The following is a 23,630-nucleotide window of genomic DNA, read 5'->3' on the forward strand; positions in this document are numbered from 1 at the left end:
TACCCATGTCTTATAATATGAATGATAGACTACCTAATGAGAAATTGAAGTTATACCATTTGATGGTTTATACAACGTTAAAAAAAAGAGGTTGCCTTGTACCAATAGTCACAATGTAGGGCATAAACGCAATTGAAGTTATACCATGTTGAGTGTCTGTTCGGAGGTATGGGGATTTCAATTGGGTCATGACGAATTAAGGTGTATGCCAACTTGAGGTGCCATTCTATGACGAGCTCATACGAGGCACAGAGTAAAGTTTAGTTATAGGATCCCGCCCGGAACATACCTTGGATAATACGCTTTTTTTTTTCATGTTAGGAACGCTTCTAGAGGTTAAAAGCTATGTGTTCGAGGGTAAGGTTGAATTGTAGGGTCCGCATTTGAATCCAGGCTGCGTTCGAGTTAATTGACGCTGCATCACGAGCAACAATGGCGGCTAGCCGTTTCTAAAGTTTCCCATTGTTTAGTTTACGAGTAATCACAGCACATAGAGAAAGTTTCTTTTCTTTTTCAAGTAACCATTTACCTAGCACATGCACACAATATTCATATTGACCAACGCACCCCTTCTCACATTTCTTATTGTACCTGGGCTTCAAGGTTAGGTAGGCCTGCCCGCAATCGCCAACGAATTTTATAGCGGGCACCCACGTCCAACCCCTCCATATTGTAAGGAACACCCATGCTCTGGCTGATCTAGATCCCTATCTCTTCTCTTCACATGGGTAACTTAGCCCCTCCACTTTCTTTCCCGTGAACAAACAGCACCCGCTTGGTTCGTCTCGGTTTGCCAGTCGAGTTTGCAGTACATCTGTTACCTTGAACCTAGTAGATACTTGCTTCGTCAGATACTGGCTATTGTCTCCCTCGTTATATCAGTCCTCGTATAAGAAATATGACCTTGGACCTTTGAATTGCTCATTGTCTCCACCACCAACCCACCTCAGTCTCCCACGCCCGGCCACCTCACTGCTACCACGACAGCAGCAGGTACCGTGCCGCTACCGCTACGTACCGACCGCCATTACTAGTTCGATTCACTTGGACTCTGTTGCGGGACCAACTACAGCCAGCGACTACCTCCACCGCCCACCCGCTTGTTCCTCTCGACGTCTCCCGAACCACGTCTGAACATTTACGACAAGCCCTGAAGCACACCGACCTGACCGCATGCGCTGAGTTAAGCACCGGCAAGCGACTGTCCGACTGCCTTTGCTGCTTGCATTTCGCGCCAGCCTAGCCCTGACCAGCCCAACATTCAGCGAGCCCAAACGAGACCAGACTTGACGACCAAACCTTAGATCTCCCTCGCCGTTATCATCATCTCTGTCTCCCCTCACCTCGATTATACAAACCAGTCCGTCCTTAGCACATACCGCCACGATGCCCTGCTTCAAGGGCATTGCGGTCAGCATCCATGCGAATTCTGCCCCGCTGCCAGAGCATGGCATGCAGAAACAATCTCGTCTCTCGCGGATCAGCACCTACATTCCTGTACCCCAACCTCAGCTCGCCGAGTCAAACAAACCCGAGCCTGCTAAATTCGCCATCTCCATTACGCTCCTTACTCCAGGCCTGCCTATTCCATACTCAACCCCCAAGCCCAGTGATGAGAACCCTTACCCAAAGCCTCAGTTCGTCGGTGGGCTTAACACTGGCGAACGGGGCAAGTCAACCGGCGTAGTCAACCCCTATATTCCCATGACCAATTCCGAGAACGAGACCATCGCTGCCTACATCTACTTTGACGGCCGAGCCAAGGAAGAAGTTGCCACTCTGCTACGACCCGGCGAAGAAACTTGGGTGAACAGCCGCTGGGTTCAGGTCCCAGATGCTGAAGGCGGCGGTCTGGCCGAGCGCGAGTTCTTGTTCCGCGAAGTTGGCCTGGAGCGATGGCTTAACGGCTTGGATCTACAAGGACACGATGCCGCTGAGAAGCTAGAAAAGCGTCGTCAGAAGTTCGAGAAGCGTCGACGACGACAAGGAGCTCTTGAAGGAAACGCTAGCGCCGACATAGAGGAAGGATCTTCGAGTCGAAGGAGCACACTACGCTACGGCGCTGATGACAAGTCTCCTATTGAGGCTGTTCTAGACGACTCCGATTCTTGGTCCGACGACGACGACGAGCCACCTGAGGCGACTGGTCAAATCAAAGTGGCTATGTTCCGCGTCCTCGCCTCAGGCGAAATTAAGAAGGGCGAGTATTCACCACAATTTGACGCCCACGATGGCGATGAAGACGACATGGGGTCCAAAGAAGGCAACGGCATCGACGCTGATGTTGAACACACTACGAGTTTCGCCAAGCCCAAAACTCTCGATCCTAAAACTATCAGCACACAAACTGTCACAGGCATTGACGGCCCAGACAAACCTTACGCAGTGTTTACCTTTTTCTACCGCGGAGAGCGTAAGTGGCATACCGTAGTCTGGATTGTATATGCTAACAAATAGTTGTAGGACAACTGCAAAAGCTGGGCGTGATTCAGTCATCAAAGAACCCCCAGACAACACCAAGCTCCGTCAAGCGAAGATCGGGTCAACTTGACTTCTCTAACCTGGGACCTCTCAAGGCTGGTGGCACCGTTGGCTTCTCTGCCTTCCGCGACCAAGCCAGTGAAGCCTCAAGACGTCGTAAGGCTCGAAAGAAGAGCAACGGTAATATCGCCGATGACAGCGATGATGACGATGACGACGACGACGCAAACCTGGGCAAGATGGAGGAAGCCTACGATAAGGACGTAGACACCAAACTTGCCCCAGAAGATGCTAAATTCCAGGGCGAGCTTGCTGATGGCGTCGACCGCATTCACGTAAGTTTGCCATGATTATCATCCGAGCCCCCCCTGATCTAACGTTCTGAATGTAGCTCAAGAGGGCGCATTCCGCGGACCCAGATAGCATAGCTGCGTCTCCAGCATCACAGAATAACAACACTGTCAACTCATCCATCTCATTGGCACCTACTGCTGGAGGATCTCCTGCAAACAACAGCTTGTCAAATGCAGCGAGTCTTGATACCCCTAGCAAGTCTACTTTCCAGAGTCCACTCAAGAAGTACAGGCCTAGCGTTGACTACGGGGCCGACGGTATCATCTTTGGATCAGGCTCAAGCTTGAAGACAGAGTTGGATACAGCGCCATCTACGGGATCCGGACCTGGAACACCCTCCAACACTGAGGTGCAAAAACCAAAGATTGACGACGAGGAAGAGCTATAGAAGCATCCAGTCAACTGGCACGACGTTCCTCTTGTCTAGAATAATCATGGCAACTGAACCCCGAAGATGACGATAGAATCTCCAGCAGCGCCCCCAAAAGAAGCTGCTGTTGGATCTTAAGGCGGGTGGGGTGGTACAAGCAGATTCGATATAGACTGGTGGATTATCACATGGAAAGAAGCTGCGATTATGACCGGAATGAGTACTTGCGGCTGAATTTAAACGGTCCACGAAAGAAAAAAAAAACATGAGAAGGTGTATTGGCAATGATCAAGGAGTCCTTGGATGCTTCTGGCCTTTTGGGAGCAAGGGGTGCGTTGGAACAAAAGGCTCTGCTTTTCTCGCTACAGGAAACAAGGAACTCTTTACTTCGAGGGGAGCAGGCTATTAGAGGCTGGAAGGTTAAAGCAAGTACTTTGAACCAGCCAGAGGAACTAGCTCATGGCTCAATGAATGGATCTACTGTATATATGATAAGATGATAAGACAGAATAGGACATGGTTTAACGCATTTATTAAGAAGTGTAAAACCGGGATGGCGTCTGACATGTTGCCTGACGCGATGGCGAGAGGATACCTAGATAGGCAAAATGAAAACGTTACATTCGACTTTAGACAACAGGCTTATCACGAGGAAGATGGAACATTTCAGTAAACAATATTAAATGCATTATTAAGGAACTAATTATGGCGTCAAGTGTACAATCAATGGCTTGTACGGCCTTTGACACACTGGCCAGCGAGGATCTCGAGGCAAAGATCGAGAGAAAAATCTACTAAACTGATTGTCGAGTTAGCCAATGCTTCTGACAAGTTTTTGTAATGTTTAATGAGTGTGAAGGAGTTTTGTCAGACTGTTGAGCTTGATAATTTTTTAAATCAACATAGAGATTCAGTTGGCCGTTCTTAATGGAAGAGTTTGTCATCATATAAAAGGGGCAGGGGAAAAAATGAATGAATGCACGCGTCCATCGTGGGTTGGACGAGACACAGGTCGTGTCGTGTCGTGTCGTGTAACGTACCTTACTGTTGTTGGGTGAGAATTAACCCGTGACGAGAATATTATGATGGTGCAGAGCGCAGCATGCAGAGTCTCGAAGCATCGTGACCTGACAGTTCCGTTGGGGCAGTCAATTGCAGCCGCTGGAAATGTTGTTGAAGACAAAAGAATATTTTCAAGCGCAGTCGCAGCCGCAGTTTTATTCTGCAGCCAGTCTGGGGTGGAGACGCAATATCGGCTTATCCAAGCTCCATCCCACCATTTATGCATATAGCGGTGCCGCACTGTCCTGGCACAGCCCTGGGCCTAGCTTGCAGTGGGTTTCCATAGCAGCCGCCCACTGAATCATCAAGTTGTGCCTAATCTGCACTGTACCCCCTCAACCCCACCATCGATCTCATCTCTTGCTTTCGTGGTTGCTTCCCCTCGGGCAGACTTTGCGATAACCCAACCCAAACAAACGACTCCGTCGCAAAAGCATCCTCGCTCCTCTCCTCCCGACGCATTAGCGATTTACCCGACCCGAACAGGTCCCCAGATTTCAAGATGGCCGGAAGTGAGTTTCTGCAGCAAGAAAACGATCAAGACATTGGACACTAACCGCGCACACTTCTAGACTTTGAGGAGGTCGCCAGTACGTTTGGACCCCATATGGGCTGACCGACAAGCCTGCCTTTGGCGATATTGATGAGACCACTAACACCGCAAATAGAGCAGTTTGTTGAGTACTACTACAACACCTTTGACTCTGATCGCAAGGGCCTCAATGCTCTCTACGTGAGTAATTCGTGTCAGGCGGTGGGCAGCAACAAATAACGGCTTACTGACTCTCACCCGACAGCGACCTAACTCCATGCTCACATTTGAGTCTGCTTCTGTCCTCGGTGCCGAGGCCATTGCTGAGAAGCTTGTCGTATGTATCTCCTCCGCCCACAACCCAACGCTTACCTCCTAACGATCTTGCAACAGAGCCTCCCCTTCCAGCAGGTCAAGCACAAGGTCGCCACCCTCGACGCACAGCCCTCCAACGACCAGGGTGGAGTGATTATCCTCATCACTGGTGCTCTTCTTGTATGTCTCGTCTCGCACAATATGCCGGTGCAATGGCTAACAATCTGGTTCAGATCGACGAGGAGCAGAACCCCATGAACTTCTCCCAAACCTTCCAGCTTCAACGCGACCAAGCTGGCAACTACTACGTCTACAACGATCTTTTCAAGCTTGTTTTCGGTTAAAGCAGCTTGTCGAGCTTGCTCAACGCCTTGGTCCCGACTGAGAGATGAAAGCGAAGCCTACAGATGTACCAAGTGGGGCAAGAGAGGAGGGGAAATTAAAGCAGCAATGGCAATGGCAATGGAACAGTGTTTTTTGACGATACGATGAAATTTAGAGTACGGTCTCAGGTACAACATATTCATGTTTGACTTGACTGTGATTTTGCTTGACGATCTTCCCCGCAGTGCCAGTCAGTAGTACTGGGTCATTAAACGCTGCAGACTTATCTGATGACGTGACATAGAATGCCCTACGCGGATTTTAGACTGGCCGGCCAGCTCGGTGTCAGACTTATCAGGACCGGAACAGCTTATAGGAATTAGACATCACACATACAGTAGCGGAATGGACCGGCTGACCGGTTTGGACCCAGGACTGTGGGACAAGAGCTCCATTAATGCCTACCTGCGTACTACTACGTAGGTAGACACGGAAAATATCAGTCTAGATCCTATCATGAGTACCCAGAAGGACAGAAATAACACAGATTTTCCATTGTCTTGAGCTCTCATCTCACTTCAGCAGATCGAGGGAAGCAGTAATCTAGCCCTTGAATGGTAGAACAGACCTAGCCTAGGATCTCTTAGAAGGCAATTCTCATACCAGCATAGAAAATGGCAAAGTATGAGGCGCACTACAATCACATTTACGGTCAAGACCTGTCCAAGAAGCAAGTTCATCATCTATTTTAAGAGGGTTGGGAGACCAGCCCCTCATGTCACTGCGAGTGGGGATGGGAAAAAAAAAGTAACCCGAGAAAAATCATTCATTTTCCATGCCGTGAACCGTGCAACACCGTTGATCCCATAATCGCAATGCATTTGAGGGGGTATAAACAAATTAGACTTAGATCTTGGTAGCAGCCTCGAGAGCCTTCTGCTTCTTGATGATCTTCATCTGAGCCTTGGCACCCATGATACCACCACCCCACTGTCGGCGGGCCTGGTCGTGCTTCTCAAGGTAACCGTCCTTGACAGCGGAGACGAGCTTGGAGAGCTCAGTCTTGTCCTCAGAGCGGACCTCGGTGATGGCGAGGACAGCAGCGGTCTGGAACTTGTTAGATATAATTCTGATTTTGCAAGATTGATCTTGCTTACCTTCTTGTGGACGACCGTTCCGAGACGGGCCTTGCCCTTGACAATGGCGTAAGGGATACCCATCTTCTTGCAGAGAGAAGGAAGGAAGACAACGAGCTCAATGGGCTCGACGTCGTTGGGGATGAGGACGAGAGAAGCCTTCTTGTTCTCAATCAGACCGACAACGTGGTTGAGACCGTACTTGACGGTGTAGGGCTTCTTGGAGACATCCTCCTTCTTCTTACCCTCCTTGACGGCGGTAGCCTCCTGGAGGAGACGCTCCTTCTTCTCGGCCTTGGTCTCAGGTCGGTACTTGTTGAGGAGCTTGAAAGCCTGGGCAGCAGTGTTGCGGTCGAGGACGTGCTGGAACTGAGCGAGAGCCGGGGGAACCTTCAGGCGCATCTGAAGGATCTTCTTCTGGCGCTGAAGACGGACATACTCGGGCCACTTAACCATGCGAGAGACATTTCGCTTGGGCTGGATGTCCTGACCGATACCGTAGTTGCGGGGTCGCTTCTCGAGGAGAGGGTTCTTAATGATTGTCAGCGATCTTTATGGCCCGAGAGGAAGCATGATGGGAGTTTACTAACCTTGGCGGCCTTCTTGCCAGCCTTACCCTGAGGGAAAGGGGCGGGAGCGACCTTCTTGCCGGCTTTGGGAGGCTGTCATTGAGAAAAGAAGACATCAGCAAGGCATTCAAGCCAACAAAAGGTCTTCTCTGAACTCTAACGAGAATAGGCCATGGCATTTCTGCACACGCCGCATCTCCAGCCAAGTCTTCACCAGTTCGACACTTTTTTACGGTGATCGATTACTGGCGGAATACCAACAGCAAATGTCGCCCACAAAATGTAGACGACGCTGCGGCTTCAATTGCGCGTAAAGCACAGTTGACTCACAAAACTGTGGCCATTAGAGTCGAGTTGGTTTTTTATTCACTCACCATCTTGAATCGTTCGGGTTAGTAGGTGCTCGTGGGTTGAAGAGCAAAGTCCGGGACACGAATGGTGGATGGAACAAAATCAAGAAGAAAAGATGCGAAATAGAAAAGTAAAATAATTAGGGCTACTGAAAATTGGTGGGGCTTTTCGGAAGAAGTCTCCACTTGATCTGCCTCAGAGAGGTTGGAGCTGATCTTTTTTTCCTCTTTTCAGTCATGCACGTGACTGTGACTCTTACAGTGCAAAGTTATCACGAGTCAAACGTTGGGAGGCAACAATTAGGAGGAAAGGGAAAGACTACTACTGCTTAGAATCTGTAAAGTTGAAGCAAATACGGATACTTCTCTTGCATGAAACCTTGTATACATTGTTATAAAATCGACTCTCAGATACTTGAACTTCTCCACTCCGCCGACAAGCACCCAGAGAACTCCTCAACCCAGCTGAGAGACTAATTCAACCTGCGACAAGATGGCACCTACACCTTGCTTCCGGTGTAAAAATAACAGGGCTGTTGTAAAGCGACCCAAGAACCACCATAAGTTATGTCGAGACTGCTTCATTCAGGTTTTCGAAGATGAAGTCCACCATACAATCACATCATCGAAGCTCTTCTTCCGGGGTGAACGAGTTGCTATTGGTGCTTCAGGTGGCAAGGATTCAACAGTTTTGGCCTCTGTGATGAAAACGTTGAACGAGCGACACGACTACGGGCTGGATCTTGTATTGCTCAGTGTCGACGAAGGTATCAAGGGATATCGAGACGACTCACTGGAGACAGTCAAGCGAAATGCCGTCCAGTACGATATGCCCCTGGAGATTGTCGGCTACGATGAGCTGTATGGATGGACTATGGATCAGGTTGTCGAAACCATTGGAAAGAAGGGAAACTGCACGTATTGTGGTGTTTTCCGACGACAGGCTTTGGATCGAGGGGCTAAGAAACTGGCCATTCAGCATGTCATTACCGGTCACAACGCCGACGACGTCGCTGAAACCGTTCTCATGAACCTCTTACGAGGAGATATGCCCCGATTATCTCGAAGTACCAGCATCGTCACCGGAAACTCGAGCAGCGAGGTCATGAGAAGCAAGCCTCTCAAGTATGCTTACGAGAAGGAGATTGTTCTCTATGCACACCACAAGAAGCTGGACTACTTCAGCACAGAGTGTATATACAGCCCAGAGGCTTTCAGAGGCACGGCTCGAGGACTTATCAAGAATCTCGAAAAGGTGCGGCCAAGCGCAATCTTGGACATTGTCAGGAGCGGAGAGGACATGGCCCGTCTTACACCCGACAAGGGCCAAGGGGCATGCGGCGGTTGCGATGAGGGCGAGGGGATTGGAGGCTGTGGTTCGGCCAACGGGCGAACTTCTGGCAACGAGATGGCCCAGGTTGAGGCTAGCTTGAAGAAGCAGCAGCACAAGTCCGCAGCTCTTGAGACAGAGATTACAGCCAACGGAACCTCCAAGGACGATACAGTACCTCTACCGGTCAGGACAAAGAAGCCAAAGCAGAAGGAGACACCGCCTGCACCGAAGCAGAGTCTAGGCAAATGTGTCAAGTGCGGCTACATGTCGAGTCAGGCCATGTGCCAGGCTTGTACACTGCTGGAGGGTCTGAATAAGAATAGAGCAGAGATAGCGATATAATGGAGATACCCCTGCTGTCATGACCAAACCCTTCGACATCTAGCATATTTCGTGATATGAACATAATAAACTGTTTGAAATTGTTGAATTCTCCCTCGTAACTGCCGCCCATTCTGCAGGCCTCGCTATTTATGCCTCGGACCCAAATTGTGTAATTACATTTGTTGATCTGGGTTGCCTTCGTAACCATCCGTTCTAAGCCATTGTACTGTTGTTTAAGAAAAGCGTGTTTCCAGCTGAATTCCGGTGTCAATTCGTGAATCATGATATCAAGAGCAGCACATACCTTCCAGGGGTTGTTCAATTCGAACCCTAAGGGTGCCTCTGCCTTGTCCGTTTGTCCTCGTAGGGTTCCCGTAAGGCGACGGTCACGGTCCATCACTAATTCTCTGGTTAGTATCCTTCAAGTAGAGTTCATTTTGGATGGTATCGTACTTTGCTGTATGACAATTAGCATTATATGTTGACTATAGGTGCGAATGACTTACTCTATCCCACTGATCAACCGAGTAACGAGGTCGCTTGCCCTCGTTTTGGATGCCCTTAATGACGGCAAGACCGGTACCAGAGATACCGAACATCTATAACTCAATGAGCTTTCTTTCATATTGCAGAGCTGCGAAATCGGATGGCAACATACACCAATCATGATGGCATAGGGAAGAAGAGCCTCAAAAGGAACGGGCATTATGACGGCGGCGCTGCTTGAGCAGACTTTGACGTATTCGGTATATTACTCGGAGAATGGGAGATCAAATTGACCAGGCCTGATCTGTCGTCCTGGTACGTCGTCGGGGTCGAGAATCTTTCGAATGGCCGGGCCTTGAATTGAAGCTCACGTCGAACCGAGCCATTGACGATTCAGTGATTCGTGATACAGTTTCCGTAGATGCCTGAGGCCTGAATTTAGCTCCGGTTCTATCCCTGCATGAAATACAGTTGAGAGCATGGCTAATCGCACGGTGTATCACCAGATCGCAGCGCCCAATCATTCAATCAATTGTCGCACGCACTGTGGCAACTAGCTCCCGCGACAGCTGTTTGATATCAACCAAGTCGACGCGACTTGATCAAGTGGCTTGGCTTATTGCATCTCCACGGGATTTGTGTTCTCTACAAACGCGTAGATTAAGTCGAGGTCGAATACTCGATAGGTCCTCTAATTTCTTTTTGGCTATTCTCTGTCCTGCAACTCTCACACGCCGCCCCTCAATCCAAGGCCGCGTTTTCAGCTGTAACCGCGATGAACAAGACGTGACCACACCGCGAGAAACGCTCCTTCAAATCCCGATAACGATCGCTATGCAAAATATAGGCTGCGTTTCAGAACATTCACTTCCGGTACGCGGGAGTAATTACGACAAGCGCACAAACAATGGAAGAGGATCGTCAACAAGGCGTCATGGCTTCAGACGAGGACGCCGAGTATGAGACTGCAGGCGAAGCAGGAGGACACACAACAATTATTGCAACAGGTTCAAGAGAGGATGAGAGAGTGTCTAGCGTCGATCGAGACCCCTCCGACAATGGCGATATCGAGTTGAGCGACCGCGATGCTTCAGGCGAGGATGTAGACGCATCAGGCGAGGAGGATAATGAATACACGGCACCCCCACAGTTATCGTCTCACAACAGCCGACAAACCGATCAAGAAGAACAAGATGAAGCGGGCGAGGAAGCAGAAGCAGGGGACGCCGAAGAGGAACATGACGATGCGGATGCGGATGCTGAAGGCGACGAAGACGTTGACGCCGAAGGAGAAGAATACGAAGATGATGAGGGCGTTGGCGCCGTCAAATTCCAACCAGGGACCAGGAACCACGACGACGACGAAGATAGTGAAAGCGATAAATCTGATTTCCCTAGCGCCAACGAAGAAGAGTCAGACGAGGAGGCTGCCTGGGACGATGCTGCCGAAGCCGAGGAAGACCACGATGATGAGGAAACTGCAGCACCGAGCCACTGCGTTTTCTGCAATCAAAGCGAAGACGACGATCCAAGCGAGGAGTTCGAGACGTACTTGGCTTGCACTCGTTGTGGCAATAATGGTAAGTACCCAAATTACAATAATAAACATGTGGAGGCTTACAAACTTGTAGCTCACCAGCAATGCGCGCGCGATGTCGCAGCAATGAGCACCGAAAATAGTGAGTGTCGTTTACTTCAAAAAATCTGGCCACTGCTGACAGTCCTAGCCCCCGATCATTGGAAATGCCCCGATTGTTTTGGTCGAGAATCTGATGCGGAGGGAGAAGATGAGGAAATGGAAGATCACGATGTCGAGGATGATGCCGGACTTCCCTCTCAGCAATCTGAAATTCCCGAACTCTCAGGCGAAGCCCATTTCGATCAACGAATGGAAGACGAAGATGCCAGCTCCCATCACGAGTCACAACATGAAGACGACGACGGGCTTGACGAGGGGCTGAGAGAGCAACCGCGCACCTTGAGAAAGCGGAAATCGTCATCCTTGGAAGTTGATGGGAACACGATCTCCCTAAGAAAACGCCGAAGAAACCAGTCTAATGACGCAGCATCTGAAGGTACGGCGCGAAATGGAAGCGCTGAACCAGGCCGACATAACCCTTCCAGAACTCTACGTCTCAAGGTTACACGGCCCCCACCTGTTACAATAAAGAAGCACACACGCACGTCGCTCGTACTCAAACTCCAGGTCAAGCCTGGCAACCTTAAGGAAGTTCTTGGCCGCAAAAAAAGAGAAACTCGACGACAACCTGGGACTATCACACGACCGCCTCCCCAGCGACCAGTCCCAACACCAAGGGCTACCGCCATTGCTGCCATATCTGTCCTTCCAACTCCCTTTACATCCGACAACTATTCACAACCATTGTACTTCGACTGTGATCTGGACGAGATGCAGGGCAAACCCTACGGTGGCATTCTGTCAGAAGGAGAGGCTGACACATCCAAAACGCTTCCAGCCGAAGAAGATGAGAATAGGTTCAAGGATGCCTTGCAGAAGGCTGACGAAGAATGGAGGGCACGACTTCTAGCCATGCAAGAAGAGTCCAATGTGCCTATCCGAAAAGCAAAAAAAACAGCAGACAATGCCAGTCATATCGAGTGCATCGAATTTGGCGGGTGGGAAATTGATACGTGGTATGCCGCGCCATATCCCGCCGAGTACTGCACAACCCGGGTACTGTACATTTGCGAGTTTTGTCTCAAATACATGGCGTCGGACTACGTTGCGTGGCGACACAAACTCAAGTGCCCGGCCAAGCATCCACCAGGCGACGAGATCTATCGACACGGGTCTGTCTCGGTTTTCGAAGTCGACGGCCGGAAGAATCCGGTCTACTGCCAGAACCTGTGTCTTCTCGCCAAGCTGTTTTTAGGTTCGAAAACTTTATACTACGACGTGGAGCCGTTCCTCTTCTACGTGCTGTGCGAATACAACGAGACAGGATATCACTTTGTGGGATACTTCTCAAAGGAAAAGCGAGCAAGTAGTCAGAACAATGTCTCTTGTATCCTCACACTGCCAATACATCAACGGAAAGGCTATGGTAACTTGCTTATCGATTTTTCATATCTGCTCACAAAGGTTGAGGAGAAAACTGGCTCGCCAGAAAAGCCGTTATCGGATATGGGACTGGTTTCATACCGTAACTACTGGCGGTTAGTTATGTGTCGGTACTTCTTGACAGCAATGAAAGAGGAGAAGTATGCGACAGAGGGGCTTAGCATCAAGCGCATATCCGACAATACCGGCATGACACCAGATGATGTTATATCCGCCCTAGAGGGCCTGAGGGCTCTCGTCAGGGATCCACAAACCAAGACTTATGCCTTCAGAGTTGACTTGGACTATTGCCGACAATATGTGGGCAAATGGGAGGCAAAAGGCTATGTCCAGTTGAAGCCAGAAGCTCTTGTTTGGACGCCATATGTTATGGGACGAAGCAACGCCGTCAATTTTGAGCTGGGCCCCCCAATAAACACTATCGCACCAAGGGAAGACGACGAGGCCAAGGTCGACGAAGGACTTGGAGCAGCTGGCACTGGAGGCCAGACATTAATAAACGGACAGAAGAATGAAGAGGATGCTGCGGGTTTAAATATCGACACTGGTGCTGAGACCGAAGCAAACGTCAACGGCGAAGCTCAGGATGATGAAGTCGAAACTGACAATGCTGAGCCAGCCCCGGTCCAGTCCATCGAGGACGTGGCACCAGGGCAAGAGAAAGATAAGGATGTCGAGATGGAGGATGCAGAATCCGATGGCCCGCCTGCTTGGCTAAAGCCATATCAGGATATTCCGTATACTCGCTTCGAAGTATTCCCGGCCATTCCTGGAGGCAGACGTGAGAGGGCAAGACCAAGTGTCAACCGTCCGACCGTGCCTCGTACTACCAGTAGCGCCCCGAGGCAAAAGCGGAGTAGCGGCAGCCATCGCACTTCATCGTCCAGACCCAAGAGCGCATCAAAGAAAAAGACTGGTGGCACAGGTCGTGGGCCAGGCCGATGGCCTAAGGGTACTAAAAAGTCTGACTATGGAAACGCAACCAGCGGACCTGGTCTGCCGCCCGGGTGGCAGGACAAGCAAGTCAAGCTGCGAGCCATCACCGAAGGGAACGACCCAGACCAAGAAGTGGCTGTCGAGGAGCCAGCAGAAGACTCGGTCGTGGTGTCGATGCGGGCTAATGGAACAAAAGTTAATAACAGGAATGCTGCTACACGCAAGGCCTCTGTTGCAGACGCAAACGGAGAGCAAGCTGGTGAGGGAGAAGACGTTGATGCCGAAGGGGAGGACATTTAAATAATTATACCTAACAGCGGGTAGCCACAGATGATGAGAGTGTTTTTGCGGATGTATTTATTATACCTGGGAGGAACGGCGTGGGGTTGCTTTATTAGCTTTATCTCACATACGATAGAGGCTTTTGTTTGTAGCAAGCGCATTTTGTTATTGAATCATTTAGACAATCACAGGCCAAAGGATCTCCAGTATTATTGGAGACCAACTATTCAGGGTAGAAAGTCAAACAAAGGAAATTTTATTGAATGAGTGTATCTGGGTGAGTGACAAGAGAGTGTTCGTGTGAGTGTTCGGGGACATGCTTACAGTATTGACCGATCAGTCTGTTCCCCAAGGACAGAATTCTAGAGCCTTTGCCTGAGTCAACTTGTTCAGTTCTTTGTACAGCCGGCGGAAATGCGCTGTCTTGACCCTGCCCTCGATGGAGCACTTCTGGAAAAGCATGTGAGCAGTCCTTTCAGTCAGCTTGACAACCGACCTACCTGCAATGAATGTGTTTTTACCGACCCATTCGTCGTCGCGAACGGCGAGCAAAGGCTCTTCACCAGTGTCACCTTCCAAAGGATACCTTTCGTCAGCGTCGCGGATATCCATATACTCACTTACAATATCTAGACGAGACGCGAGACCACAACCATTGTACGTGTAAATGGGCAGGCAGCTAACATGCTCATCCCAACTCTCGATGATTATCATCTTACGGTACTTGGAGTGGATTGCGCCAAATGCCGAGACTGCGGTGTTGTGGTCATCTGTCGAGACAGTATTGTAACGGTATTGGCTGTGGAAAGGAGCAGAGATGATTGTTCCGGGTGTGAGATCATGTCTTTTGTACACTCGGTCTGATTGACGCATGTGAACCTTGACCGACTCTCCTCGGCTCAGATCAAAATGGGCTTGATGGATTCCGTAAAAGGGCTGACCATCACCTGCATCTCTTTCCAGAGTTTGTCGTCTGTGACCCTCGATGTTCCGCGAAACAAAGCTTTTTGGACCCTCATAAATCTCGCCAGGAGATAAAGGAGGAGAGTTGAAATCTATGTGATCGTCAGAAGTACCAAGAGAAGGGGTAAATTGAGAGGTAGGGGTTGCACTGAGCTCATCATGGAGTTTCAGGTTGAACTTGTCCGCCAGCATACGAACCTTCAGGCTGCATCCCTTGCAGTCCCAGTCATCAGCTGCCTCTTTGATTGAAGCGGACATGAGAGCTGGCGCGTCGAGTTTCTCTGCCTGGAGCCACGCTGCTTCTCGTTCTTCGGGGCCTCGGTTGGGATCTGAAGGTGTGAAATGAATGTGAGCGAAGTAGTTGACCTTCTTCTTGGCAGGTCTGTTCCTGACAGGTTTGTTGTCGAAGGCAGATCTGGGACCGTAGCCACTGCGTCGGCTAGATGCCTTTTCAATGCGGTAGCCGTAATTGTGAAACATGTTTGCTGCTTGTAGGTTGAATATGTATGGGTGTCTGATTGTCAGTATATTTGCTTGGAGGTGATGCTGTAGTTGTTAGTTAGCTTGTGTGTTGGGTGTTGGATTGCTTGGAAATGTCGGTCAGTCTGCGAGAAGACATTGAGGTTATATACTACAAGATGGGCACATATCCATTTGGACTTATTGTGTATCTCATCGGCTGTTCGATTGTACAACATGTCGTGTTCGAGTTGGGGGTTCTTCTCACCAAATAATGGCATTTTTGAGGTGTCCTTTTGTTCCGTAACGATATTTGTACCCTCTTCCAGTGTCCACAAAGATTATATGGCGCATGGCAAGCTGTTCTGGGCTACAATCTTTGTTCCTATTGAGAAGTACTGCCAGATTCTAGCAACAAAGGACGCAATCTTGCCTGCAAGCCTACAGCTACTTTGTTGTGTTGTCAAGAGTGGTTGTTCGGCACGGAACGAACCAGAGCATGAAATACCAAGACTTGTACAATGCTATTTTCCTGAGTTCATCAATAAACGCTGTCAGCTGGCTACTCAGGAAAATATCCATCAAGTCAAACACATCTCTCAAAATAAGGGCCAACCCTCAGGGTATCAGAAAAGCTGGTCGTCAGGCGAAGAAGAGACCAGATCAGTAAGTCGGATTAGGCCGTTTTAACCGGACTTTAGGTTATTTGCTTCTGTGCTAAATCTGTAGGTCTGCTTCTATGCCACATACTATCCAAGATATTCACAAGTAGTCGGTTACTTAACAGGTTGCGTTTAATTCCATTCTGATTAACACTCTGTCAGTTGTCGATATTAACTCGCTATGCTTGCATCTCATCCCGAGAAAGAGCAGCTTGCATATTACTGAGTTCTCACATGGTATAAAAGGCAAAGTAGAGAAAACTCCTATGGTATCTTCCTGAATCCAACCAAAACATGAACAACCTTGACCCTTCCATGTGTGACAATCTCTCTCCTTCACGAGCTTCGGCCTTGGCTCCAATTTCACTCTCTTGTTCTAGACGGGATACAAGTTTCCAGGTCCAGACAACTGTGAAAACTCCATGGTCCCGTAGCCAGTAGCTTTGATGTCTACATTTGAGGGAGTCGAGGTAACAGACAATTCGTCCAACTCATACCTGTCAATGACTGAGTCATCATCATCCATCATAGAGAGCATCTTCTCTTCGTCCTCAATGCGTTGCTCTTCCTCAACTTCCATGTCATAGTACTCGAAGGGAAGATAGAAGTAAAGAAGCGTGACAAAGAGCTGGGCAATGAAGAGGTAGGGGATGATAATAAAAGGTCCATTAACGGATGCGACGACGATGGAAGCGTACAGCTCGGCCAGGGCCATGATGAAGGCGAAGCAACACATGGCCGCTGAGTGAGAATGGAAGCATTGTTGCAACTTGGGGCTGGCTATACGGTTAAGAGTCCTGTTAGTAACCAAGTTTGGGCCTTGAGTGAGAAAGAGTTCGATAGATGACATACACAGTTTAACATCGTCGTGGATCATTGATCCCACGCATACAACCCCAATCTGAACCAAAGCAATTGCACTGTAATTGATGACTGGTAGTATTTAGCAAAAATAAGTAATCTACATTCCGTAGAGATGTACTAACCTGGCATGAACCAGAGAGCCTCGGGGGTCTCAATATCAGACTTCATGTTGATTGAGTTGAGTTGAATCGACTTGCAGAGGAAATGTTGAAAATGTGATTTGGGTAAGGAGTCAAAGCAGAGGAAAAGGTCGAGACTGCTGAATTTAAGGAAAAGGGAGAATTTTTTAAAGGCAAAAGATAGTTCATTGCTCTGGTTTGTGCGAAGTTAATATAAAGGGGTAGGAGTGGTTGTCGTGAGAACTCTGATCTTTTTACTTTTTAAGAAACACTCATCCTCGCCTCAAATCAGTTCCTTATTCTATCCTGTGTCTTTTGTCGATGCAATTTTCTGTCTCTAATCCAAATCATACATCATGGACTTTGAATCACTATCAACAGTCACTCCAGGCATGCCTGGCAGATCGGCCATCATGGAAGCAGCCTCTTTAGATCCTTTCAGCGCGCTATGTAAGTATTCACCTTCTTTCAAAATACCTCTAAAGCAATACTGACTAACATATTAGACCTGGCCGTACACTTCTCAATGCTGATTGTCCTCCCGCATTATATGTTTACGCAGCTTCACATTGGGCCAATGTTACATTACAGTAAGTACAGAGGCGGCCCCCCTTATTTTGTATGAATTCGCTCATTAACTAATAGAAGGACACCAGGTCACTGTCAGGGGCGATATCAAAGCAATCAGAATGGTTACCGTGATCATGTGGGCTGCAGTGGCTTTTGTGTGGGTTGACTCGATGGCACATTTCGGACTTGATCCTCAGGCTCAAAGCTGGCTGCTTCTGCTTCTTGTACTCTTCAATGGTCTTGTATTTACAGCATTTATCCTCCCTTACCGTATTGCAGAGGTACCAGATTTACCAGAGCTCATAACTGAGCATCGAGATCTTGAAGTTGGCTGGCTCTTGAGGACTAGGTAGAAGAGAGTAGGAACTTTGAGGGATGGGGTTTATGCGTGTGAAACTTGATTTAGGTCTACAAAGGGAGGTATTTTCACTATCACTTATACTTTCTGGATACGTTTTTAAGTTATGACTTTTGTGCGTAGATAATCACCTCATGGTATAGAGTTGAGGCGGTACCAATGTTATATATTCGTTGATAAGGTTACCACAAACAAATATAATAGTTCAAAAGCAGCCCCCTTCTCTTCTTTCTCTTTTTCGTCTCTTTTTTTATTTCTCCGCCCCTCGGGAACGCTCCAGCATGTCAAACACCGCCATCATGTCAAACACCACCATCATGTTCAACAACAGCACAACACTCCCACCACCGCCTTTTCCTCGGTTTCCTGATTTTCTGAGCGTGACGGAGTTCTCAGAGTTTAAGCGCTCGATATTTAACTGTAAGGGTTACTCCTCCCTCTCATCTCACTGACGATTATCATGTATACTAACCAGTACACAGTCGTTGTTCTGGGTATCACTGTTGCAACAGGTGTAGCAATCGTCGGCCTGATCTGGGCAGTCTCTCGCAAACTTGACAATCCCCGTACTTTCTATGGAGTACCAGAGGGAGAAGGTAGGTCTACACTATCCCATTTCTTGATCCCTATCACACAAGCCAAAACGCTAACACTCTTGACGTAGTCTCCAAGCCCGTCAAGAGCTACAGAAGGACACTCACTTGCAACATCTTGGTCCTCGGAGGCTTGCAGTTGTCCTTCATGTTCTGCTCTTCAGCGATCCGTTCCTTGAAACGTAAAGAGGGAAACATCACGCCCGGAGCCCCTCAGGCCTTCATGTGCTACATAGTACTATTCATCACCATTATCACTCAGGCCTTGAACTTGTGGAGGGTATACAAGAGGTATGAGCCTCCCATGGATGAGGCTATCGAACTCGGCAACTATGCCCCCGCAGATGCCCAAGAACACAGAGTCGAGCCCGCGGATGCCCAAGAGTGCAGAGTCGAGCAAGAGGTCAACCCTGCGCCGCCTTACGCGGCCTATATCAACAGACCTCTGTAGAAGAACGTACGCACATCATGTACCCAGGTCTTGGCAGTCAAGCTCTGCGTTCTCACGGGGAGGGAAGGTCAGTCATGACTGCCCTTGGTTGACGGATTCAGTATAGCTTCAGAGACAGCCATGCGGTTCAAACGCTTAGAATATGTGGATGTTGAATCGTAGCTTATTCTGGAAATCACATCCTTGATAGTTTTTACTTATTCTCTTCAGCCTTGCTATCCTCGCCTTGCTCCTCTTGATACTCGTATTCATATTCCTCCGTTTGCCTCTCCCCCCAAAATCCTTTACCATAACTGACGAGAATCTCTTCTCCCTTTTTGATTCCAACTCCCTTCTTCTTCTTTCCACCTCCCAGAACCCAAACTCCCACACAAAACTCTCCCCACCTCTCACACCAGACCGTCCGAAACTCTGCATTAGCCCTGTATCCCACGCCTCGGAAATCGTTCACGTAGCGCCCTTCGTTTCCTTGACTGGCCGCATCAACCGCCGCGTCCATCTCGCGGTCCAGCCACAAGTCGTAGTCGCTCTCAGTCGATGATGCAGTGCCTGAATGGACACGACCCAGATACGCGAGGATGAAACTACCAGGTGCGAGGTTCTGCGCTGCGAAGAGGCCGCATTGACCGTTGGCAGGATGTGAGGGGTTGGAGATGGGTTGAATCTTGACCAGGTTGCATGGCGTTGTTGTTGAGGCTGATGGAATGATGGGGATGTCGCTTAACGGAGAAGGTTTACTTTTGAGAGTTTGGATATGTGTTGGGGTCAAGCTCCTATCATGGAGAGGCGCTTTGAGATAAGGGAAGCCATCTGGCCAGTTTTTAGGTTTAGACATAACTTGGTTAACACTCTTGATTTATTGGCAGAGCATAAACTTCTACTGAGGTTGAGGTTGATGATATACCATTTGATAAAAAACAATTGATGGTTATACAGTTGTGTATAGGGTAAGACAAGTGGTATAGAAAGCTATGATCTGGAATACCTTATCTACTTTAATATAATAACCTATTCAATCTAGTTTAAGTGAACTTTGGAGTATTAGAAAAATTGGCTGCTGAAAGCATGGGGGATAAAATCGTAGGTCAGCTTGTGCTACTTTAGACTATCCTCTTAAAGCTGTTTATTTTCATATCCTTGGATCTAGACTAGAGGGCCAGCTCTTCAGCTAGGTACTCAGTCGGTAAAAACAGGACAAGACTTAGTACACAGTTAGGGGTCTCGGGAACGTGACGTAGGTCTTTCCTAATGGGGACAGCGGGTGTAAATGACTCCCTGACACCCGTGTAAGTTGAATCTCAGCCACAGTTGACGAAGCTGGCAAATTGTACCTTGAAGAACTCCCAACTGAGTTCGGACGAGAATCAAATATGGGCCTATATCAACGCAGAGAATACAAGTCATCATGCAAGAAAGAAAGTAACCATGAATCTAACCACGCATACATACGCAAGATCCAAGACCCCCGCAAATCTTGGCATAGCTCTCTCTTAGCTGGCAAGTGAAAATGGATACGTAATCAGCTTGCAGTGCCACAACCCGTCTCTTTAGTTGCCTTAGGCCTTGTTTCCATGCCTGTTACAAGCAAGCCCAGTGCCAGTTCCCAATCCCAATCCCAATCCCATGCCGCATGAGAGCGCCAATTCATCATCCTGCACTCACCCATCCTTTTTCCCTCGTTAAGAGTCGCGTCAAGAGCGCCTTTATCCCCCTAATCGCTGCTCCGACACGTCCGAACCTAACTACTTTTTATACTTGGATCCGCCTCTCCGTTAAAACCTTGGTGCTTAGCCTCTCTCCTGTCTCTTAAAGTCGTGTCCGATCGGTCTCCCCGACCTCTTGAAATCGAGACCTAATCAATCACCCCACGAATTGTATTCTCCAACCTCCTCCACAAACGCTCTCCCTACAGATCGCCAATTCCAGATCAAACGGCGACGGAGTCTTGTCTTGTTTGATCGCGATCTCACGCAAACATTTCTGAGAGCGGCACACTGACCATACCGTCATCATTGGAGCTCGCTCGTTCTATCCCCTCAACGCCCCTCCCGGTACTAGTTCCGTTGACTCCGTCTCACGGGCGCGCATCTCGAGTTCGAGTCGCAAAGACTGTCGCTCGAAAAGCTTAAGCGATTCTATCATTGCCTCAAGCCTTGCCGAACCACTCAGGGAAACACCACCTCGGCCATCGATTGGCGCTCACGAAGCATACCTTACCCTGCCTACTAGACCACCTGTTCGAGATCCCACAGTACATACCATAAATCGCCCATCATGTCCAAGGTAATGCGAAGTGTCAAAAATGTGACCAAGGGTTATTCCAGCGCCCAGGTCAAGGTCCGAGAAGGTCAGAACTTACCCGCGCGAGCAATTCGTATCCCTGGATCACCATCGCTGACGATGTACATGCAGCCACCAGTAATGACCCATGGGGCCCGACGGGTACTCAGATGAGCGAGATTGCTCAAATGACATACAACACGTACGTAGGCGGCCCGCGCATCGCTTGGCCACCCTGATCATGATGTGAATACTGACTTGGCATGACGCGATCAGATCCACCGAGTTCTATGAGATTATGGACATGATCGATAAGCGCCTGAACGACAAAGGAAAGAACTGGCGCCACGTCCTCAAGGCGCTCAAGGTTTTGGATTATTGTCTCCACGAAGGCTCAGAACTCGTCGTCACATGGGCTCGACAGAGCATCTACATTATCAAGACTCTCCGCGAATTCCAGTATGTTGATGAGGAAGGTCGCGATGTAGGACAGAATGGCAAGTACCGTCTTTGTGTCGCAATAAGCAGTTTTTAACATCTCTGTAGTCCGAGTTGCTGCCAAGGAGTTAACCTCCCTTATTCTTGACGAAGAAAGACTGCGAGCCGAGCGAAGCGACCGAAGATCCTGGAAGTCGCGCGTTACTGGCCTCGAAGAGTTCGCCCCCCAGCACGCTGAGCCGGTGCAACAGGCAAACCGACGGCAACAACCAAGAAGACAAATGAATGAAGAGGAAGATGCTGAGTACCGCTTGGCCCTCGAAGCAAGCAAGTACCAGGAGGAGGAGGACAGGAAGAAGCGCGAGAGCCGACCCGATGACGATGACGATCTTGCGAAAGCAATTAAGCTCAGTGAGGAAGAAGAGGAACGAAGGCGCAGGGAGCTGGAGAGCAGTAATGCTGCCTCACTCTTTGACGATGATCCCACGCCTTCGCAGCAGACTAGTCAACCACAGTACACTGGCTTCAACCAGGGTTATCAGCAAGGCAACCCAGTTGACTTCTTTGCCAACCCTATCGAACAGAACCAGCCTCAGCCTACTGGCTACATGAACAACGCATACACTGGTTACCAGCAGCCTCAGCCCACTGGCTTCCAGCCAAACTACAACACTGGATTTGGGGGCCAGCAGACGGGCATGGGTTTCGATCCGTTTGGCCAGCAGCAACAACAGCAGCCTCAACAGCAAGGCTTCCAGCCCCAACCAACTGGCTTCAACCCTTACCTGCAACAACAACAACAACAACAGCAGCAGCAGCCCCAACAGCAATCCTTCTCCTCGCCAGCATCTCCCGGGCCCACTCTCCAGCCTGGCAGCAACAACCCTTGGGCTACCAACAATAACCAGCAGCAATCGTTGCAACCAACTCCTACTGGCTCCAATAACCCGTTCGCCCAGCTTGGTCGCCCCCAATCCGCTCGACCAAACCCCATGTCGTCCTTGGGAGCGTTGCCAGAACAGAAGAGCCTCAACTCGTTCGGTAACCAGTCTCAACCTCAGCCCCAGCTACAGCAACAAAACAGCTTCCCTATGCAATCGCAGAACAGCTTCCCTCAGTCGCAACCCTCATTCAACGCCCCTCAAAAGGAGATGAGCGAACACGAGACCCGACTTAACACTTTGCTTGCGAGTGGCGATGGCATGGATACCTTTGGTAACACAGGTAACCTACGTATCCCTGCTCAACATACGGCTCCTGGCACATTCATCAACAGTGCTGGCTCAGGTGCTGCTCGCATTAACGCTGAGGCCACCGGAAACAACCCTTTCCTACGACAGCAGTTCACAGGCATGCCCACAGTTAACTATGGTGCTCAGATGCCTGCCGCTACCGGACCTGCGGGCATGAACGGCCAGACCAACAACCCCTTTGCCCATCAACAGGCACCGCAGCAACAACAGCATAACAACGACTTGATCCAGTTCTAATCTAGGTTTTGAATTACCGACTTACCCTGTTAGGTGGCCGTCAGGCAGGTTCACTGGCTGTTGAGGAACCATCTGCTTGATTGCCTCCAACTTTTCTTTGTTGTGTTCGTCTTCATCTTCTGGTTTGAACCCGATTCCCGTTTTTTGCGCAGGCGAAGGATGGTATTCCCCTGTTCTCGGTGTTGTTTTCTTCTATGGTTTTCGACCAAAGTCTTAAAGTCTGGCATGTGGGAGGTCAAGTTATGATGGGAATGGGAGAGCTTTTGTGGATTTTGGGGATTTAGAAAGCGCCCCTGAAGCATTCAAAAAAACAATTTTTAGATCTTATTGAAATCTACTCCTGACTCCGTTGTAGCCTCATTGCGCCATTCCCTTTTTCTATTTCAATGCCTCCGACGTGCCTGACCCGCTGGAGAAAACCTCACTCTGTATCAACCTGGCCTGACC

At 49.2% G+C, this 23,630-nt stretch overlaps 11 protein-coding genes across 11 annotated transcripts, besides 4 other annotated features; 6 read left to right on the plus strand and 5 right to left on the minus strand.

Moving 5' to 3' along the window:
* Positions 1-1,386: 1,386 nt before the first annotated feature.
* On the plus strand, positions 1,387-3,223 carry FPSE_04646 (uncharacterized protein; the record flags this gene model as incomplete). Its single annotated transcript, XM_009257764.1, has 3 exons — positions 1,387-2,413; positions 2,464-2,816; positions 2,873-3,223. 3 exons carry the CDS (start codon positions 1,387-1,389, stop codon positions 3,221-3,223), a joined length of 1,731 nt encoding a protein of 576 aa, XP_009256039.1.
* Positions 2,657-2,706: a microsatellite.
* Positions 3,224-4,216: 993 nt separating the features above from the next.
* Positions 4,217-4,238: a microsatellite.
* Positions 4,239-4,769: 531 nt separating this feature from the next.
* FPSE_04645 (uncharacterized protein) lies at positions 4,770-5,458 on the plus strand (the record flags this gene model as incomplete). Its single annotated transcript, XM_009257763.1, has 6 exons — positions 4,770-4,779; positions 4,840-4,857; positions 4,936-5,000; positions 5,065-5,136; positions 5,193-5,294; positions 5,348-5,458. 6 exons carry the CDS (start codon positions 4,770-4,772, stop codon positions 5,456-5,458), a joined length of 378 nt encoding a protein of 125 aa, XP_009256038.1.
* Positions 5,459-6,344: 886 nt separating this feature from the next.
* FPSE_04644 (uncharacterized protein) lies at positions 6,345-7,520 on the minus strand (the record flags this gene model as incomplete). The annotated part of the gene is made up of 4 exons (XM_009257762.1): positions 6,345-6,545; positions 6,596-7,105; positions 7,165-7,236; positions 7,518-7,520. The coding sequence occupies 4 exons, from the start codon at positions 7,518-7,520 to the stop codon at positions 6,345-6,347; spliced, it is 786 nt and encodes a 261-aa protein (XP_009256037.1).
* Positions 7,521-7,986: 466 nt separating this feature from the next.
* FPSE_04643 (uncharacterized protein) lies at positions 7,987-9,168 on the plus strand (the record flags this gene model as incomplete). The annotated part of the gene is made up of 1 exon (XM_009257761.1): positions 7,987-9,168. One exon carries the CDS (start codon positions 7,987-7,989, stop codon positions 9,166-9,168), a length of 1,182 nt encoding a protein of 393 aa, XP_009256036.1.
* Positions 9,169-9,383: 215 nt separating this feature from the next.
* On the minus strand, positions 9,384-9,856 carry FPSE_04642 (uncharacterized protein; the record flags this gene model as incomplete). The annotated part of the gene is made up of 5 exons (XM_009257760.1): positions 9,384-9,404; positions 9,455-9,549; positions 9,604-9,607; positions 9,657-9,749; positions 9,809-9,856. The coding sequence occupies 5 exons, from the start codon at positions 9,854-9,856 to the stop codon at positions 9,384-9,386; spliced, it is 261 nt and encodes an 86-aa protein (XP_009256035.1).
* A 687-nt stretch (positions 9,857-10,543) lies between these two features.
* On the plus strand, positions 10,544-13,954 carry FPSE_04641 (uncharacterized protein; the record flags this gene model as incomplete). The annotated part of the gene is made up of 3 exons (XM_009257759.1): positions 10,544-11,216; positions 11,268-11,315; positions 11,364-13,954. 3 exons carry the CDS (start codon positions 10,544-10,546, stop codon positions 13,952-13,954), a joined length of 3,312 nt encoding a protein of 1,103 aa, XP_009256034.1.
* Positions 10,818-10,949: a repeat region.
* A 318-nt stretch (positions 13,955-14,272) lies between the features above and the next one.
* FPSE_04640 (uncharacterized protein) lies at positions 14,273-15,379 on the minus strand (the record flags this gene model as incomplete). The annotated part of the gene is made up of 1 exon (XM_009257758.1): positions 14,273-15,379. The coding sequence occupies one exon, from the start codon at positions 15,377-15,379 to the stop codon at positions 14,273-14,275; it is 1,107 nt and encodes a 368-aa protein (XP_009256033.1).
* A 1,017-nt stretch (positions 15,380-16,396) lies between these two features.
* On the minus strand, positions 16,397-17,052 carry FPSE_04639 (uncharacterized protein; the record flags this gene model as incomplete). The annotated part of the gene is made up of 3 exons (XM_009257757.1): positions 16,397-16,800; positions 16,873-16,953; positions 17,007-17,052. 3 exons carry the CDS (start codon positions 17,050-17,052, stop codon positions 16,397-16,399), a joined length of 531 nt encoding a protein of 176 aa, XP_009256032.1.
* A 1,178-nt stretch (positions 17,053-18,230) lies between these two features.
* On the plus strand, positions 18,231-18,975 carry FPSE_04638 (uncharacterized protein; the record flags this gene model as incomplete). Its single annotated transcript, XM_009257756.1, has 3 exons — positions 18,231-18,351; positions 18,414-18,527; positions 18,596-18,975. The coding sequence occupies 3 exons, from the start codon at positions 18,231-18,233 to the stop codon at positions 18,973-18,975; spliced, it is 615 nt and encodes a 204-aa protein (XP_009256031.1).
* A 193-nt stretch (positions 18,976-19,168) lies between these two features.
* FPSE_04637 (uncharacterized protein) lies at positions 19,169-19,810 on the minus strand (the record flags this gene model as incomplete). The annotated part of the gene is made up of 1 exon (XM_009257755.1): positions 19,169-19,810. The coding sequence occupies one exon, from the start codon at positions 19,808-19,810 to the stop codon at positions 19,169-19,171; it is 642 nt and encodes a 213-aa protein (XP_009256030.1).
* A 1,439-nt stretch (positions 19,811-21,249) lies between these two features.
* FPSE_04636 (uncharacterized protein) lies at positions 21,250-23,183 on the plus strand (the record flags this gene model as incomplete). The annotated part of the gene is made up of 4 exons (XM_009257754.1): positions 21,250-21,322; positions 21,388-21,457; positions 21,532-21,761; positions 21,802-23,183. The coding sequence occupies 4 exons, from the start codon at positions 21,250-21,252 to the stop codon at positions 23,181-23,183; spliced, it is 1,755 nt and encodes a 584-aa protein (XP_009256029.1).
* Positions 22,482-22,523: a microsatellite.
* Positions 23,184-23,630: the final 447 nt, after the last annotated feature.

This window comes from Fusarium pseudograminearum, chromosome 2 (genome assembly GCF_000303195.2).
Source record: "Fusarium pseudograminearum CS3096 chromosome 2, whole genome shotgun sequence".
Taxonomy (NCBI): domain Eukaryota; kingdom Fungi; phylum Ascomycota; class Sordariomycetes; order Hypocreales; family Nectriaceae; genus Fusarium; species Fusarium pseudograminearum.